The sequence below is a fragment of the Chlorella variabilis genome (assembly GCF_000147415.1).
Source record: "Chlorella variabilis unplaced genomic scaffold CHLNCscaffold_3, whole genome shotgun sequence".
Taxonomy (NCBI): Eukaryota; Viridiplantae; Chlorophyta; class Trebouxiophyceae; order Chlorellales; family Chlorellaceae; genus Chlorella; species Chlorella variabilis.
The window spans coordinates 555098-571312 of record NW_005435085.1 but is presented as its reverse complement, the minus strand read 5'-3'; the positions used below and the strand labels follow the sequence as shown (position 1 = coordinate 571312).

Sequence of the window (16215 nt, the reverse complement as noted above, 5' to 3'; positions counted from 1 at the left end):
CCGTGCTCATCTCTTCTCCATGCGTGAGTGCCCCCTGCACGCCCCCACCCCTGCCTCCCTGCCTCCCCCCACCTCCCGCCGCCCCCTTCAGAACCTGGCCGACTGCCTGTCCCAGAGCTTTGAGGCGCCGCTGGAGTCTTGTGAGGACAAAGCGGGGCTGCACACATTCCTGGTGTACAACCACAGGAGGAAGGTGGGCGGGCACACCGGCTGCGGGCACGTTTGTTGTCTTTGCATGGGCGGGCGCTGGCGCGGCTGGCCGCGCGCGGCCCTCTGCCCACCCGCCCGCCGCCCCCTGCTCCTCAACTTGCCCCTCAGGTCACCTCCTCCGCCAAGCGCAAGCTCAAGCCGGGGTCCACCCGGCTGCACCAGACCCCCGACGGATCCTTCTACGACCTGCAGCGCAACGCAGCAGACCTGCTGGCCAACCACTGCGGCTGGGCCGTGCCGCAGGCGAGCGCCCCGCCGCGCTGCGGCAGCCGGCGGGGCGTGCTGGCATGCGGCGGGCCCCCTTGCTGCCTGCGGACCTGCTCTCACGTCCCCTGCCCCCGCCGACGACGCCCCACACCCATCAACACCCACCCACCCACCCGCGCGCCCTGGGTGCAGGTGGGCAGCGTGGTGGAGTACCTGGAGCGCGGCCCCGGCTTTGTATTCCTGGCGCACCCCGCGCTGGGCCCGCTGTGGCAGGTGGTGGGCCAGAAGCTGCGCGGGGGCAGCCTGGCGCCCCGCGCGGAGCTGCAGCTGGAGGTGGCGGAGGCGTGCCTGCGAGATGTGCATGTGTGCGGCAGCCTGCGCGTGATGGCGGATGCGGTGCTGGGACACTCTGAGATGCGGCCCGTGGAGCCTGCAAGCGGCGGTGGCTCCAGCGGCGGCGGGCAGGGCGGCGTGGGCAGCCACCGCACCACGCTGCTGGACAGCCTGCTGCGCTCCGCAGAGCCCGCCAACGGCAGCGGCAGCGGCAGCAGCAGCAGCCTGGGCAGCTCGCTCCGCCTGGTCGGCGCCTCTGCCGGCAACTCCCAAGGCGGCAACGGCGGCGAGGAGGGCTACAGCCAGCCCTGCACCTTCCCGCCGCCAGGCTGCGACCCGGGGGCCCCGCTGGAGCCTCGCCTCGTGTACAGCGAGCGGTGCGGCCGCCTGCGCCTGCACAACGTGCGGGTGGAGAATGCGGGGGTGGACTGGGAGCACCCGGGCAACGTGTGGTGGAGGCACAGCCTGGCCCGCACCGAGAGCTGCCAGATACTGCTGCACGGCGCCAGCGGTGACCGGGGCAGGGTGGGGCGCCAGCTGACCGCTGCCGGCGGTGTGGCTGGAGCCAGGCATGCGCCGCTGGTGCTGGGCCCGCCCCGGGCGCCCCGCCCAGATCCCACACGCCTAGTGTGACGCTGGCACCACCGCCGCTGCCACCCCCGCCTCCCCGCCGCAGAGTTTGAGGCTCGCGACGTCACGCTGGCCGGCAACCTGGTGTTTGAGGTGCCAGACGGACACCGCATGCTGGTGACGGCTGGGCCCGACGGCGAACTGCGCAGGGAGGTGCGGCCGCTGGAGCGGCCCAGCTGGCGGTGGCGGTACCGCCTGGGCGCCGAGGGCCAGGTGCAGCTGGACCTGCTGGAAAGTGGCACAGACGGCAGCAGCAGCAGCCCAGGCGCCGCCGCCGCCGCCTCGTGAAGCCGCTTCCCCGCGAGGCGCCTGATGCTGGGAATGCCGCGGCGGCGCCCCGCTGGCAACTTAGGGCATCCTGCTGCCATTACTTTCCCTCCTGAATCCCCCCCGAGTGTGTTGGAAGGCAGGCTGGCCGCCTGCGTGCCCCCTGCCATCCCGCTATAGGATCCACTGATTCCTCCACTGGCCCCGCACTACAGTTTTCCTGGCGGCTGCGCCGTATGCTTCACGGCCGGCTCGCCCTCTGCACCTGCTGGGACACAATTTCATGACTGCCGCACTCCCCTCTCCCCACATTGTTCAGTTGTACTCATATTCTGCCTGCTTGTGTGCGTGCAACCTTTTGTGCATTCTGTGCCCCTGTGCCTGTTCAGTGTGACAGCAGCCGATTGCGCACCGTGTGCTGCCTGATTCTTTTGCAAATCATCTTTTGGGCTTGCCATCCACTCCCTGATGATCTCTTTTGCATTAACGATCCTTTTGTAAACCAGCGGGGATGGGTTGGGGTCAATATAGGTGACAAAAACAGTGAAGGTAAAAATGCGCTCGCGCGGTCATCGAAACAGTTCAACCACATGACAGGTGCTGGTCACAAATGCAACCAGCAAAAAATCACAAAGAGAAAAAAATGTGCACCTTTGGAACGAAACATTGCAGGGGTGGTACCGGTACCGCAGTACATGAAACCAATCGCTCCGCCGCTGCACGCGCAGCAGGTCCGGAAGAGAATTGGACCCCGGGGAATGCTGGTGCCCCTTGGCAAGGGCAGCTCATGCATATGTTTTAACCACAACCACTCCCCCGGCGACCGACTCGACATAGCTGATGAAGGGTGTGCCCCGGTAGAACCTGAGGTTGAGGTTGGTCACCGTCGACAGGGAGAAGCCGGCCCGTGGCCCCACCGCGCTCCAGGTGGCGCTGCCCTTCTCCTTCTTGTACACGCATGCCTGCAGCGCATCGTGTGCCAACATACCTGGCAAGCACTCTCAGCCGTTGGGCCCTGCAGGATGCAGGGTTACTGGCTGCGCTGCTGCCTCCAAACGCTGCCGGACCGGCAGCAGGACATTCAGCCCTGACGCCGTTCCGCCAGCCGATCGCTTGGCAGGCAGCCAGCCACCCACCCCACCCCGGCCCACCTTGCCCTGCTGTCCGCACTGCATGGCCACATACGGCATGCCGTCTGGGCCGAGGCCGATGCTGGTGTAGAGCGAGTTGCGGCCGCCAAACCCAGAGGGCCCCACCGCCCTCCACGCCGTCGAGTAGCTGGTCACCGTGACGTTGTCGTACGCCAGGCGGGCAGCACCGGCGGCATCGCCCCGGAACGCAACGTACAGCCCCCGGGTTGGGTGGATCGCCATGCTGATGCCCAGAGCCTGCACGGCATACGGGGCCAGGCGGGTCGTGAGGTGGCGACGTCAGGGGCATGAGCCCCTGACCAGCGGAGCCCAGCAGCCCGGTTCGGAGATTGCTGGCATGCAGATGGGTGGACGCAAGAAAAAAGCAGCGGGCAGCAGCCGGCACAGCGCAGGCTTGCCGAGGAGGCTGAGAAGGCGCCGCCGACGGGCTGCCAAGCTCCGCCCGCAAACTTCACGACACGCCCCTTGGGCTCAGCAGCGCTGAGGTCCTGCATGCACAGACCCCAGCCGCAACAGGCGGTGAGGATGGAGGGTGGAGGCTCTCAGGCTGGCGTGCATCAGGGCGCAAGCCATGCACGACGCACTGGACGCTAGGCCCCTCCTCAGCCCCTCCCACCTGGAACGCCAGGTGCACCACGCCGGCGGGGGAGATGGCCAGGGCGAGGTTGTCGGCGGCGCCTGGGGTGAGCCCCCGCACGCCCAGGTGGCGCCACTGGGCATTGGAGTAGTGCATGGCAGTGGCCTGCCCCGCCCTGCCCGAGTCCTGCATGCGCCAGGCCAGCAGCTGTACACATGTGGCGAGCAGGCAGGAGAAAAGGAGGGCACAGCAGCAAGCAGGACACATGGGTGGCTTGCCTGGAAGGCCACCACCGGCTTGGCCTTGGGGTCCATCGCAAAGGTCAGGCCCGTGGCGACGCCCGCCGAGAAGGCGCGCTTGCCCAGGTAGCGCCAGGTGGAGTTGAGGTACACCATGACGCTGCACTGCCCGCCGCCGCGTATGTCTGCAAAGGCCGCATAGGGCCTGCCCTTGATGGTGGGGTGCAGCGCCAGCTGCGTCTGCCCCACGTCGCTGGCCAGCTGCCCCAGCCCCGTTGGCGGCCTGGTCACCACAAAGGTCCAGTTGCCCCTGCTGCTCAGGCGCTGCACCAGGGCGAGGTAGGTGTCGCCGCCGGAGGGGGCGGCGAAGGCCAGGTAGGGGCGCCCGCCGTCCAGCGTGTCCAGCTGCAAGCTTGGGCTCTGCACTCCGCTGATGGGCAGCGGGCTGTCCCCGACAAACTTCCAGGACTGTGGGCAGCAGGGGGCAGGTGCGAAAGGGGGGTGCATGGGAGCAAGCAAACGGCACGCATTATGCTGCGCCATGCCGCTGAGGCGAAGAAACCTTGCATCTGCATTGATTCATGAACTGACTTAATATTGATGCAAATGCAATACACCCTGTACCGTACCTGCCGCTGGCCGCGCACACCTGCAGCGGTAAGAGCAGAGCGGCGCTTGGCAGCAGAGCAGGCAGAGGCTGTGCCCTGAGCACGAACCGAGGCGCACAAGTTGTTGCGTTTGTTTGTCGCGGTGAACAGCACAACCTGCATGCTGCTGCGCGCACCTGCGGCGCACAGGACGACCCATACCAGCAGGTGGGTGGCCGAAAGGCTGCAGGCCATGGCTGTGTTCGCACGCAGCAGGATAGTTGGGGGAAGGAGGCAGGTGAAGGGAAGTGAGGGGAAACACCCAGTGGAGGTTGATCAACGGAGAGTGTGGAGGTGGGCAAGCAGAGACAGAGGGTGCCCGTGACTGGGGCGCGGGTGTGACTTGGAACAGCGTGGCATCCCGGTTGGCCACCCTGTGTGCAATTGTAATACAACACCCATGAGGCGATTGCAAGCGGTCTCGGACGGCAGCACTCTGCTCACCGATGCAGCTGTGTCAGCAGAAGCCAAAATTTTCGGGCTGTGGCGGCCCTGGAAGCCCAGGCCGACATCGTCTCAATAGCAGGTGGGATGGGTGATTGCAGCAGAGCGGCCTAAGAGAAGGGTTCTCAGAACAAGGGCGCTGTGGCGGCGGCGCCGCCAGTTGATCGCCGCCAGTTGATCGCGCGGGCCGCTGGCTAATCCGGATAGGCTCAAGCAAACTGATCTCCTTGCTCACACCACGCAACAGGGAGCCCCGTGAACCCGCTGTACATCAATGAGGCCGATAGCCTGCTCTTGCTACCCTATGACCAGCCCTGCTATGGCATGTACCTTCGCAAGTACCACGTTTTGTCAACACCTTGACCAGGCCCACCCTGCCGGTGTACCAATGCATGCTTTTGTTTACTTGCTCGTGGGCAGCTCATGGTAATGTGTACTCGGTAATGGGGCAGCGCAGCGCATGTCCGCTCCAACCCGCCTCACGCCTGCCCGGCCAGCACGCGCTGCGCGTACGAGGCCGCCCCCAGCAGCTGCAGGAACTCGTCGCTGCCGTCAACCAGGCTCTTGTCCGCCTCGCTCAGCCGCACCAGGATCTTGCCCTTGGCTGCACGGGGGCGCAGGGGGGGAAGGCGTGGAGGCAGGCGACGGAGGGAGGGGCAGGAGCCGTGCGTGCACGCGGCGTGTGGCCACCACAAAGCCGACGCCCACCTCCCCACCCACCCTGCCCCCGCCCGCCGCCACCCACCCGAGTCTGCCGCCCCTGCATCCTGCAGCAGCGCCGCCTGCAGCTGCAGCAGGATCTCCTGCGCCGGGTAGCCGTCGGCGATCAGGTCCGTCACCGCCGCCTGCACGCGCGCAAACTGCGGCGAGCGCGCCGCCGCCAGCAGGCCCTGCGCCGCAGACGGCGGCACCGACCCCGACACATCCAGGATGTGGCGGCTGCACGGGCTGCGCGGGCGGGCAGCCGTCCCAACCAGCCCGCCGAGCAGTCCGGCCGGTGGTGCAGCCTCCACCATCTTTGCACCGCAACCACACCACAACCACACCCACAGCCACCTCCACCACACACCACCCACCCCCAGCCGCACCCGCGCATATGTGGTTGATGCGTTCGTTGATGACGTCCCCCTGCAGCGGCTTGAAGCGGAACTTGGCGCAGCGCGAGGCCAGCGGCTCGATGATGCGAGACACGTAGTTGCAGATGAAGACAAAGCGCGTGACCCGGCTGTAGGTCTCCATGGTGCGGCGCAGCGCATTCTGGGCGTCCTGCGGCGGGGCGGCGGGGGGCGGGGGGCACAGGGGGCGGGAGAGGTGGGGCGAAACTGGTGAGAGGGGAGGCGTGGCAGGCAGGACGAGTTGATGTCGGCGGCGAGGGCGTGCCTCCCTCCCTGCTGCGCCTCCCTGCAGCCCAGCCCAGCACTGCCCAGCGCTGCCCAGCCCAGCCCAGCGCCTCCCTGCAGCCCAGCCCTCCTCCACCTAGCCTCACCCCCGTCATCGAGTCGGCCTCGTCAAGGATGATGACTTTGAAGGGCGGGCAGGGGTAGCCCGCCACGCCCTGCCCCACGCTGTTGGCCGCAAAGTTCTTGATCTTGTCCCGCACCACGCCGATGCCGCGCTCGTCAGATGCGTTCAGCTCCAGCACGCGCGCCTTGCACAGCTCGGGGCCAAACAGCTGGCGCACGATGGCCAGCGCGCTGGTGGTCTTGCCGGTGCCGGGAGGGCCGTAGAAGAGCAGGTGGGGCAGCTGCGGGGGGGCGGCGTGGGGGTGGCAGCAGGAGGAGCGCAGCATGAGCGAGACGGCGCCGAGTCTTGCAGGAGGCCAAACCAGCAAGCTCAGCACACCCCCGACTGGTGCCGTAACAATCGGTGCCGCCGCCACCGCCGCCACCGCCGCCAGCGAGCTCACGTTGCCGGACGACAGGGCGTGTTGCAGCGTCTGCACCACCTCCTCCTGATGGGCCACCTCTCCTATGCTCCGTGGGCGGCTGCAGGGGCCAGGAGAACGCCGGAGATCAGATGGCAGAAGAGCAAACACAAGAGGACACAGACAGCAGCCCGCACAACTAAACTCACTATTTCTCAACCCAGGGCTGATGGGCCATGGTGCCAGCGTCTCCTCTGCGGGTGGAGCGATCAATCAAACTGGGGGAGTGGGTTGCTGCGTTGTGCGGCCGATGGATGCGTCTGATCGAGGTGGCTGTGCAGCGAAGCAAAGTAGCAATCAGGCAATAGCGTTCAGTTCGCGACCTGTGTACCACACGCACTACAGAGGTTTCGTGAGCGTCTCGGTGGGCCTGGGCACCGTTTCTGCAGAGGCTGCATGCGCTACACATCATCTCTACAGCGCCCCAAGCCCCTGCAACTCTCCACAGCAATATGCCTCCCTCCGATGCGGCCGTGGAGGGCGTGAGCGGAGCCATCGGCGGTAGGCATTTGCTGTGTGCGCCGTCGCGACATGCCATCAGCGCCCCCCGCTGGTCTTGCCAACAACCTCTCCTACTGCTCCTCCTCCTACCGCGTGCAGGCATAGTGGCCACTTGCGTCACCTATCCCTTGATGACGGTGAGCCCAAGCTTTCTGCCGACACGCATCCCGCTGCAGTGAGCCGCGCCGCCGCTGCCGCCCCTTGCACGCCGCCCACCCGCCGTCGCCGCCACCCGCGCACAGGTCAACACGCTGCAGGCCATCCGAGCGCGGACGGCGCCGCAGGATGTGGAGGGTGGGGCCCCGCAGCGGCAGCCCCACCATCGGGGCACGCTGCAGGAGCTTGCCGAGGTGCGGCGCCGCCGGATGGCGTGCACTGCATTGCAGCCCTGCCCGCTAGCAGGCCGACTGGCGAGTCGCTGCGGCAGGCAGGCAGTGCTGCACGTAGGCAGCCACCCTCCGCCTCCGCCCATCCCCCCCCGGGCTGCTCCTGCCCCGCCCCCCAGCGCAGGTGGTGCGCACCGGCGGCTGGCAGGCGCTGTTTTCGGGGCTGGAGGCCAGCCTGGTGGGCACCACCATCTCCCAGGGCATCTACTTCTACCTGTGAGACCACCAGCTGTGCTGTCGCCCGGCCTGTGCCGCCCTGCCTGCCGCCCCAGCTGCGGTGTCACCCTGCCACGCTGGAGTGCCTCTGCATCTCCCGAGCTCGAGGGTTGGCGGTGGCCCCGGCTGCGCGGTGCACTCCCGGTGCACAGCCCCGCCCAGCGCCGCGGCCCCCCGGCCGCCCCCCGCCTCCCCGCAGGTACAGCCTGCTGCGGCGCCTGGCGGTGCTGCGCCGCGTGGCGGCCGAGGCGGCGGCGGGCGGCGGGGGGCGGGTGCTGGCGGAGGCCGACATTCGCGGCGCGGGGGTGACGGTGGCAGAGTCTCTGGCGGTGGCGGCGCTGGCAGGCATGGGAAACGTGCTGCTCAAAAAGTGCGGCTGGGCTGCCTGCGCTGCCTGCGGGGTGTGCGGGGGACGGCACATGCCGGCCGGCGGGCCTGCCGTGGCCGCGCCGGCGGCGCGCGCGGCCTGGCCGGGTGGCAGGTGCCGGGGGTGCGTGCCGCCTCCGCCGTGGCGGCGCCGCGTGCCTGCTGGTCTCCTCACCGCGCCTGCCTCCCCCCCCCCTGTGCCTGCCCCCTCCTCCCTGCAGCCCCATCTGGATGGTGGCCACCCGCATGCAGGCGCAGGGCAGGGCCCAGGCGGCGGCGGCGGGGGAGGGCGAGGTGCAGGTGGCGCCCAGCAAGCCGGGCATTGTGGCAGGTGGGGCGCAGCCGCCGCCGCCGCCGCCGTTGGAGACTCCATCAGCCTCCATCAGCCTCAGCGCTTCGCCGCCCCGGCCATGTCCTTTGCACCCGCCGCTTCGCGTATCCCTGGCGCCAACTGTGCCGCGCCCGCCTGTTGTACCGCAGTCGCCCGCCAGGTGTACTCCGAGTACGGCGTGCCCGGCTTCTGGAATGGTACCGCCGCCAGCCTGGTGATGGTGGTCAACCCCACCCTGCAGTACGCGCTGTACGAGTGGCTGCAGGCGGCACGCGCCAGGCTCAGGTGCGCACGCCCCACCCCTTGCCACGCTGCCCGCCCGCTCCTCGCCTGCCAGCACCAGGCAGGCACGCCCCCCGATCCGCCGCCGCCACCCCGCGCCCCAAGCGTGCCCGCTCCTCCCTGCCTTCTTGCTGCTGCAGGCAGCAGCGCGGCGGCAAGGCGGGCCCCGCAGCGCGCGCCACCGCGCTCGAGGTCTTCCTGCTGTCGGCACTAGCCAAGGCGGGCGCCACGCTGGTCACCTACCCCATGATGAACATCAAGACTCGCATGTACACAGCCAGGCGCGGCGACGGCGGCGGCGGCGGCGGCGGCGGCGGCGGCCACCACAGCAGCATCCTGCGCGCCGCCGCCGAGATTGCGCGCACCGAGGGTGCGGCAGCGGCGGGGCCCCTCCTGCCCCTCCCCACACCACTCGCCTGGCTGGCACGACGCCGTCACTGCCATGTGCCACAGCGGCCCGACCTGCGCGCCCAACACCCCCTCCCCCAACACCCCAACACCCACCCCCACACCCACGTGCCCGCAGGGGTGGCCGGCTACTACCGCGGCCTGCGCACCAAGGTGGTGCAGAGCGTGCTGGCGGCGGCGCTGCTGTTTGTGGCCAAGGAGAAGATCACAGAGGCGGCCAGGGACCTGCTGCAGGCGGCGGCGGGGGGCGGCGGCCGCGGCGGCGCGCGGCGGGCGCCCAAGGCGGTGGCGTGAGCTGGCCGGCAGCGAGGTGGGCGCAGGCGAGGCCTGCTGGCACAGCGGTGTAAAGTTACAGAGCAGGGTTGGTTGGCTTGCGGGGCGACAGGGGGCTGAGTGCACAGGGGCGAGGCAGGGGGGCGCGTGGGCGCAGCTTTGCAGAACAGGGCCCAGCGGGAGCACAGAACGGGGGGAGATCAGGATTGCAGAAAAAGCCCTGGCAGGGAGGCGCGGAACATGCGGCCGCTGGAGTGGCAGAAATGGCAGGAGAGGGCACAGGCAGATTTGATGGGTGCCAGGGCAGAACAGGGCAGAACGGGGGTGGACAGAACAGGGCATGCAGACAGGGCCCTGCAGGGTGCGCTGCATCCCTGGTGAGGGGGAGCGGAGTACACGGGGAGGGGTACAGAACAAGGCAGTCCTCTGATCCGGTGAGGGCGGGGGAGGCGCCGCCGGGCTGCCCAGCGTGGGCAGGTTGCAGCGGACGGTGCACCGGCAGGGTGCGCCCTCCTGCCGCCAGCAATTGCACGGCATCTCTTCACTTGAGCCTGGCGTAGCGCAGCAGGGCGGCGGCGGCCCCGAGCTTCTTGGCCGCCGTCTTTGCTGCCGGCTGGTCACCTAGCTGGGCGTAGCGCGCCAGCGCCTGATGCTCGGCAGCCTTGGAGGGGGCGGCGGGGGTGCTGGCGGCAGGCGCCCCCAGCTGGGCCAGACGCCACAGCGGATTCCTGGTGACGGCAGCTGGCAGGCGGCCGGTGCGGGCCGCCGCAGGTGCCGCAGCGCCAGCGCCGGCGCCTGCGCGCCCTGCTTCCTGCGCTGCCGGCTGCGCCGCTGCGCGGCCGCCCCACACCGGCGAGGCAGCAAAGCTGGGGCTCTGGGAGGGCCTCGCCGCGGCAGCAGCCGACTTGAGCAGGGTGCCCACCACGCCGGGTGAGCGGCCCGCAGCGGCAGGCGGCGCAGCCACGCTGGATGCGGCAAAGGAGGGCTTCGCCCCGGAACCGTCGAGGTTGCCGCGCTGCGCAACCGGCTGCTTAGTCTGGGTGGCCTTGGAGGGGGCGGCAGCCTTGGCGGGGAGGGCGCCTGCTGGGTGGCAAGCAGCGAGGTGGCAAGCAGCGTTGCAGCGAGGAGGCATGTGGCGTGGCGGAGCGGCGTGGCGGGTGGCGGGGGCTTGGCTCACCTGCGTCAGCCAGCCTCTTCCCCGCCACTGCGGCCGCGTTGGATTTGCTCCTGACGTTCTTGGCCATCGTCTTGGTGTGCCGGAAGCCCATGACGAGAAGCTCCCGACGCGGCATGGTGGCAAACAGAACCCTGTCCCTGCCGCGGCTCCCTTGGGAGGGAGAGACTCGCGCGAGGAAGGGCGACAGCAGCCGGGGAGGGTTCGCCGAGGAACAACACCATTGCCAGGCACAGCGCAGCGTGCTCGGGTGTGCATTGATGCTTGCGGCACACAGCATCCTTCCTGCATGCAACCGCAAGGTCAGATGCTCCCACTACAACTCTTCTCCATACTGGCACTCTTCAGCTCGCTTCAGGCCTCTCCCTGGGCATCTCACACACCTCGTGCCGCCGTCACGGCGGCGGGACACGCACACGTGACAGAGGTGCTGCCCTATGCCCAGCCGGCCGAGCCTGCTGCACCACAACTCCCTGTTAGTGATACAGCCGGGAATCAATTGATCGTTACCACCCCTGCATTGCCGCATGCTGTGAACGCTGCCGCCGTCGCCTCAGCGGCGCCCATTTGGCAGTGGCGCCTGCCAGCCCAGGTCCTTTCCCACCATGAGCGTTTGGGGCAAGCCGGCCGGTGGAGCGTGGGCTGACAATGTAGACGAGGAGGAGGCCGCTGGTGAGTGTCTGGGTGAATGGGTGGGCCGGCTGCAGCAGCAGGGGCGGCGCAGCACACTGTGGGGTGCACCCTGCGTCCATGCAGCGCCGGGACAATGCACCAGGCCCCTGCCGGCCTACGCCGCACTTTGCCGCATGCTGGTGCACGCGTGCCCCGCCTGCATGCGAGCGCCTGGGCGGCCCACAGCCCCGCACAGCGCCCTGGACCTCAATGCGGTCCCCCGCTGCGCTGCTGCAGGGGTGCACGCACCCCCCAAAGCCTTCCCCACGCTGGGCAACGCCGGCAAGGCCGTGGCTGACGACGACTTCCCCGACCTGTCGGTCGCTGCCAAGGTCAAGGAGAGCAAGAAGAAGAAGAAGGCCCCCAAGCAGACGCTGTCCCTCACCGACTTCCTCAAGAGCGATGTCGGCGGCGGCCCCGGCCTCGGCTCCCGCCGCGGCGGCGACGTGGACATCCTCAGCCTGCCCACCCGCCCGCGCGGCGAGGGCGAGGAGCGGCCCGACAGGCCGCTGGGTGGCGGCTTCCGCGATTACGGCGGCGGCCGGGACGGTGAGCCTGCAGCTGCTGCGGTTGGGCGGTCAAACACAAGCGTTGGGCCAGTCAAACCGCACCTCGCACAGCCTGCAGCTGGAGCGGGCAGGCACCTGCATTGCCTGCCGACAGCGGGAGCAGGGAGGAGGAGGAGGCAGGCAGCTAGCTGCTGTGGAGGGGCAGCCGGGCTGGGGACAGCACCGCCGCGCGGCCGGGCCCCCACCCACCCCCTGCCCCTGTCCCTGCCGCTCCCACCCTGCCCCGCCCGTGCCGCAGGCACGCGTGGCCGGTACGGCGACGACGAGCGGCGGCCGCGGCATGGCGAGGAGGAGGATATGGGTCCCTCCCGCGCAGAGATGAGCGACAACTGGGGCGCTGACCGCAAGCCCATGGCGGCCGGCGGCGACGACCGCGGGCGCGGCGGCTTTGGCGGCGGCTTCCGCGACCGCGACAGCGGCGGCTTCCGCGACCGAGACGGCGTCGGCGGCGGCGGCTTCCGCGACCGCAGCAGGTGGACGGCGCGCGCGGCTGGCTGGGCGCTGGGGCGTGGGTGGGCCTGTGGTGGTGGGTTGGCCAGGCAGGCAGCCAGCCAGCCAGCCAGCCAGCTAGGCTCTGCCAGGCTGCTGTTGGGCATGCGGCCGCGCGGCGCAGCGCTCAGCTGCTTTGGGCATACTTCAGCAGGCTCGGCGTCTGGCGGCGGCAGCGGCGGCAGCAGCGGTTGGCCGGCTCCCCCTGTGCCCCTCCACCCCTGCCACCCCTGCCACCCCTGCTACCCCTTGCCCTGCCTGCCGCGCCATGCAGGGAGGACTTCCCCGACGGCCCCTCCCGCGCCGACGAGGTGGACGACTGGGGCAAGAGCAAGCAGTTTGTGCCCGGCGGCGGCGGCGGCGGCGGCGGGCGCGGGTTTGAGGACCGCCCGCGCGGCGGCGGCGGCTTCCGCGAGCGCAGCCCTCACGACCCGCGGGAGCCGTCCCGCGCCGACACAGAGGACCGGTGGAGCAAGTGAGTAGGGGAGGGTGGCTGGCCGGGGGTGGACGCAGGCTGGCGGCCTGCTGGGCGGCGTGTGCCATCCCTGCCGACGTGCCGCCGCCCACCAGCCTGCCCCCAGCCTGCTCACTTGGGTTGGGTTCCCCCGCCCCCCCCCCCTGGGGCCTCTGGCGCCGACTTCAAGCCCACAGCCTTTGAGGACCGGCCGCGGCGCGAGTTTGACGACTACGCCCCGCCGCCGCGCCGCGGCTTTGGCTTTGGCGACCGCCCCGGCAGCCGCGAGCCCTCGCGCGACCGCTGGGAGCGCGGGCCCAGGTGGGCTGGGGCTGGTGGGAGGCAAGCGGGCGCGTGCTGTGCTCGCAAGTCCAGCCAGGCCCGCGCCTTCGGCACCTGATGCACGCGCCCCTCCCTGCCCGGCCTCGCCTGCCCTGCAGGGATGGCTCCCGGGACGCGCGCCCCCACAGCCGCGACCTCAGCCAGGAGCGCACCTGGAGGCCCGCGGGCGCGCCCGGCGGCGGCGGCGGCGACCCCGGCCGCGAGCGCCCGCGCCTCAACCTGGCGCCCCGCTCGGCGGCGGCGGCGGCGGGCGCGGCGGCTCCCGGCGGCGGCGCCAGCAACGCGTCTGTGTTTGGCGCCGCGCGGCCGCGCGAGGAGGTGCTGCGGGAGCAGGGCAGGGACGCTGTGAAGGAGGACCTGGCTCTCGAGCACGAGGCGGTGGACAGGTGGGGGGTTGGTGGCGGCAGCTGGCGCCGCGTGATCATCAGCTGGGCTGCTGGGGCCCTGGTGACAGCAGGGCAGCGTGGTGGCGTGTGTTGGCCCGCGGGCCTGCTGTCCCCTGTTGATGCATGCGCCCACCTGCCGCCCCCGCCCCCCACCCCCCCGCCCCCGCCCGCCTGCAGGCCGGAGAGCGCCGAGGAGGCTGCCCTGCGCCGCCAGATTGCCGACCTGCAGCTGCGGGTGGAGGCGGGGGAGGCGGATGCCGAGTACCAGGGCCAGGAGGGGCGGCAGGAGGCAGCTGGGGAGGAGGAGGAGGGCGGCAAGGATGGCAAGGGCGGCAAGGATGGCGAGGAGGAGGAGGAGGAGGGGCCGGCCAGGACTGTGGCGCAGACGCTGGAGGCGCTGGAGGCGCAGCTGCTCAAGCTGCAGCTGGATCTGGATGCCAGGGCCAAGTACGCTCGCTCGGCGGCGGCGCGCGACGAGGAGCACGCCAGGTCAGCGGGCAGCGTGGGCACAGCGTGGGGCGGCAGGGGCCCCGGGCCTTGAGGCCATAGCTGGCTGGCTGGGAAGCAGTGGCGGGGCGCCGTGCGGCCAGGCTCTTGCTTGCGGGCCGATGCGCGGTGCGTGCCTGGCCTGGGGTGCCGACGCTGCGCCGCTGCTGCGCCGCTGCTGGTGCAGGGAGCGGCCCCCCCGGGTGCGCGAGCCATCCCCCGGTGGCGAGGGCTGGCGCCGAGGAGGTGCGCGGGGCGCCGGCGCCGCCTGGCCGCCCCTCTGCCTGCCTGGCCCGGCGGGGTGTGGCGCATCGTGCGTGGGGCCGCCCAGTGGCTGCTGCACGCCTGAGGGCAGCCGGCAGCACTGCAGTCTGCAGCCTGCTGGCTGAGCCCTGGCCGCCCCGCCCTCCCCACCCCACCCCCTGGCCCCTGCAGCAGGCGACGGCGCCAACGGCGGCCCAGCGCCGCGCGGCTTCCGCGACGACCGCCCCGCCAGGCCCCCCAGCGGCGCGGCCGGCCACGACGACAGGCCGCCCCGCAGGTGCGCGGCTGCCGCGCTCGCCTGCTGCGCGCGCTGTGTGCTATGCTGCAACCAACCATCTGGCTCCCAGCTCCCAGGGGCCTACCGGGCTGTGGCGTGGTGCCGATCGGCGTGCTGCGCTGTGCTGTGCTGCGCTGTGCTGTGCTGCGCTGTGCTGTGCAGGGGCGGGTTTGAGGAGCGGGGCCGCCGCGACAGCTTCCCTCCCCGTGACCGTGACTCCAGCCGCGACAAGCCGCGCTGGTAGGGCGTGGTGTGGCAGGCGGGGCAGTCAGCCAGCCACCGACCCACCCGCACGCCCATCAACTGCTGAGGGAGCTGTGCGCTGCCGCAGCGGCTGGCGTGCAGCCCCGCCTGCAGGCCCGTCTGCAGCGCCCGCACCGCAGCCAGCACCTGTATGTGGTGCATTGAAGGAACGAATCTAGTGGCATCGTCAGTTTACATTTCTAACGGGCAGCGGGCGGTCAGGGTCTCCCCGCCCCTGCCCTTGTGCGCTCGTCAAGCCTTGCTGCGCAAGCTTGCTCCTCTGCAACCTCATTTTCCTGCTCTCCCCTTTTTGTTGCCTTTGTTTACGGGTCACAAGTACTGCATTCCTCGCAACTGCTGCAAGCGACACTTATGCGAGCAACAGAGGGGCTCAGGCAGCGGCCTGCGGCTCCTCCTCTTCCTGCTGGCCCGCCGCTTGCTGCTCTTGCTGCTCTTGCTGCTCCGCACCTGCCTGCTGCTGCGCCGTCACCCCACCCGCCGCAGCAGCATCTGCCGCCTCCGCTGCCTGCCCCTCCTCCACCGGCGGCGCCGCCGCCGCGGCGGGCGCCGCCTCTGCCTTGCTCTGCTGCCGCTGCGCCTCACGCTGCGCCTCACGCTCCTCCTCTGGCAGCGCCAGCGTGCGGATGTTGTAGCGGCACAGCTCCTTGAAGCGCTCCACCACCGCCACCCCGCACACCCCCTTGACCACATTCACCAGGATGGCCTTGTGGGGGGCGCCCAGGTTGACCTTGTGGGGCGCCTGCAGGTGCGGGGGCCAGGCGGGGGGGCCAGGCTTGAGGGGGGCCAGCCACGGGAGGCAGCAGGCACGAGGGGGCGGCAGCTGCTTGCTTGCGGCGCACAGGAAAGGGGCGCCACGCTGCGCGCGGCACGCCGCATGCAGCCCTCGCGCCGCGCCACCACCTCGACGCACGCACGCACACACACGCAGCCAGCCAGCCCGCTCACCGGCACGCGCGTGGCAAAGGCGTTGATGACCTCCATTCGGTCCAGCGGCGGCGCGGCGCGGGCGTCGTACACAACGGCAAACTGCGGGGCAGGGAGGCGGGCGGTCAGGCGGGGCGGCGGGGCGGTCAGGCAGGCGGAGGCGCAAAGGAGGCGGGCTGCGGAGCGCAGCGCATGACGGGGCACCGACCTGCCGTGCCACACGCCCGCGGCGCTCCCCACAGCGCCGCCTGATGCGCGGCCGCCCACGTGGGTACACCCGCCGCCCCACCCACCCCAGCAGGCCGCACACACGCCACCGCGCACTCCACACGCACACACACACGCACGCACACACACCTCTATGGGTTCCTGCGCATCTGCCGGGAAGTGGTCCCGTACCACCTGCGCCGCCAGCTCCTCGATCTTCTCCATGGACGCGTAGCAGGTGCGCTCCACGGGGTAGAAGCGGGAGCAGAAGCGGCCCGCGCCCTGCTGGCTGTCCGACACGCGCTGGCAGGCGTG

The 16215-nt window shown here is 70.6% G+C and overlaps 6 protein-coding genes across 6 annotated transcripts in view; 3 read left to right on the top strand and 3 right to left on the bottom strand.

Annotated features, from left to right (window-relative positions):
- CHLNCDRAFT_140453 (hypothetical protein) overlaps positions 1-1668 on the top strand; it is a gene marked incomplete at both ends in the record, with an annotated part of 2791 nt that extends 1123 nt beyond the window's left edge. Inside the window, 4 exons of the mRNA XM_005850789.1 lie at positions 92-193; positions 319-444; positions 610-1303; positions 1427-1668. Coding sequence (XP_005850851.1) covers positions 92-193; positions 319-444; positions 610-1303; positions 1427-1668 — 1164 coding nt within the window. The remainder of the gene's footprint in view (positions 1-91; positions 194-318; positions 445-609; positions 1304-1426) is intronic.
- Positions 1669-2432: 764 nt separating this feature from the next.
- CHLNCDRAFT_140452 (hypothetical protein) lies at positions 2433-4456 on the bottom strand (the record flags this gene model as incomplete). Its single annotated transcript, XM_005850497.1, has 7 exons — positions 2433-2609; positions 2799-3035; positions 3224-3286; positions 3415-3561; positions 3666-4082; positions 4232-4263; positions 4399-4456. The coding sequence occupies 7 exons, from the start codon at positions 4454-4456 to the stop codon at positions 2433-2435; spliced, it is 1131 nt and encodes a 376-aa protein (XP_005850559.1).
- A 728-nt stretch (positions 4457-5184) lies between these two features.
- On the bottom strand, positions 5185-6807 carry CHLNCDRAFT_48527 (hypothetical protein; the record flags this gene model as incomplete). Its single annotated transcript, XM_005850496.1, has 6 exons — positions 5185-5309; positions 5451-5644; positions 5775-5971; positions 6192-6449; positions 6612-6690; positions 6779-6807. 6 exons carry the CDS (start codon positions 6805-6807, stop codon positions 5185-5187), a joined length of 882 nt encoding a protein of 293 aa, XP_005850558.1.
- A 274-nt stretch (positions 6808-7081) lies between these two features.
- On the top strand, positions 7082-9413 carry CHLNCDRAFT_140450 (hypothetical protein; the record flags this gene model as incomplete). Its single annotated transcript, XM_005850788.1, has 9 exons — positions 7082-7130; positions 7230-7267; positions 7373-7480; positions 7641-7732; positions 7932-8102; positions 8320-8429; positions 8579-8714; positions 8852-9081; positions 9238-9413. 9 exons carry the CDS (start codon positions 7082-7084, stop codon positions 9411-9413), a joined length of 1110 nt encoding a protein of 369 aa, XP_005850850.1.
- A 1758-nt stretch (positions 9414-11171) lies between these two features.
- Positions 11172-14749, top strand: CHLNCDRAFT_140448 (hypothetical protein; the record flags this gene model as incomplete). Its single annotated transcript, XM_005850787.1, has 11 exons — positions 11172-11238; positions 11476-11787; positions 12046-12280; positions 12571-12771; positions 12810-12849; positions 12941-13071; positions 13191-13478; positions 13656-13967; positions 14152-14210; positions 14400-14505; positions 14668-14749. The coding sequence occupies 11 exons, from the start codon at positions 11172-11174 to the stop codon at positions 14747-14749; spliced, it is 1833 nt and encodes a 610-aa protein (XP_005850849.1).
- A 390-nt stretch (positions 14750-15139) lies between these two features.
- CHLNCDRAFT_140447 (hypothetical protein) overlaps positions 15140-16215 on the bottom strand; it is a gene marked incomplete at both ends in the record, with an annotated part of 2397 nt that continues 1321 nt past the window's right edge. The window contains 3 exons of the mRNA XM_005850495.1: positions 15140-15508; positions 15715-15795; positions 16051-16203. Of these exons, the coding sequence (XP_005850557.1) occupies positions 15140-15508; positions 15715-15795; positions 16051-16203 (603 nt within the window). The remainder of the gene's footprint in view (positions 15509-15714; positions 15796-16050; positions 16204-16215) is intronic.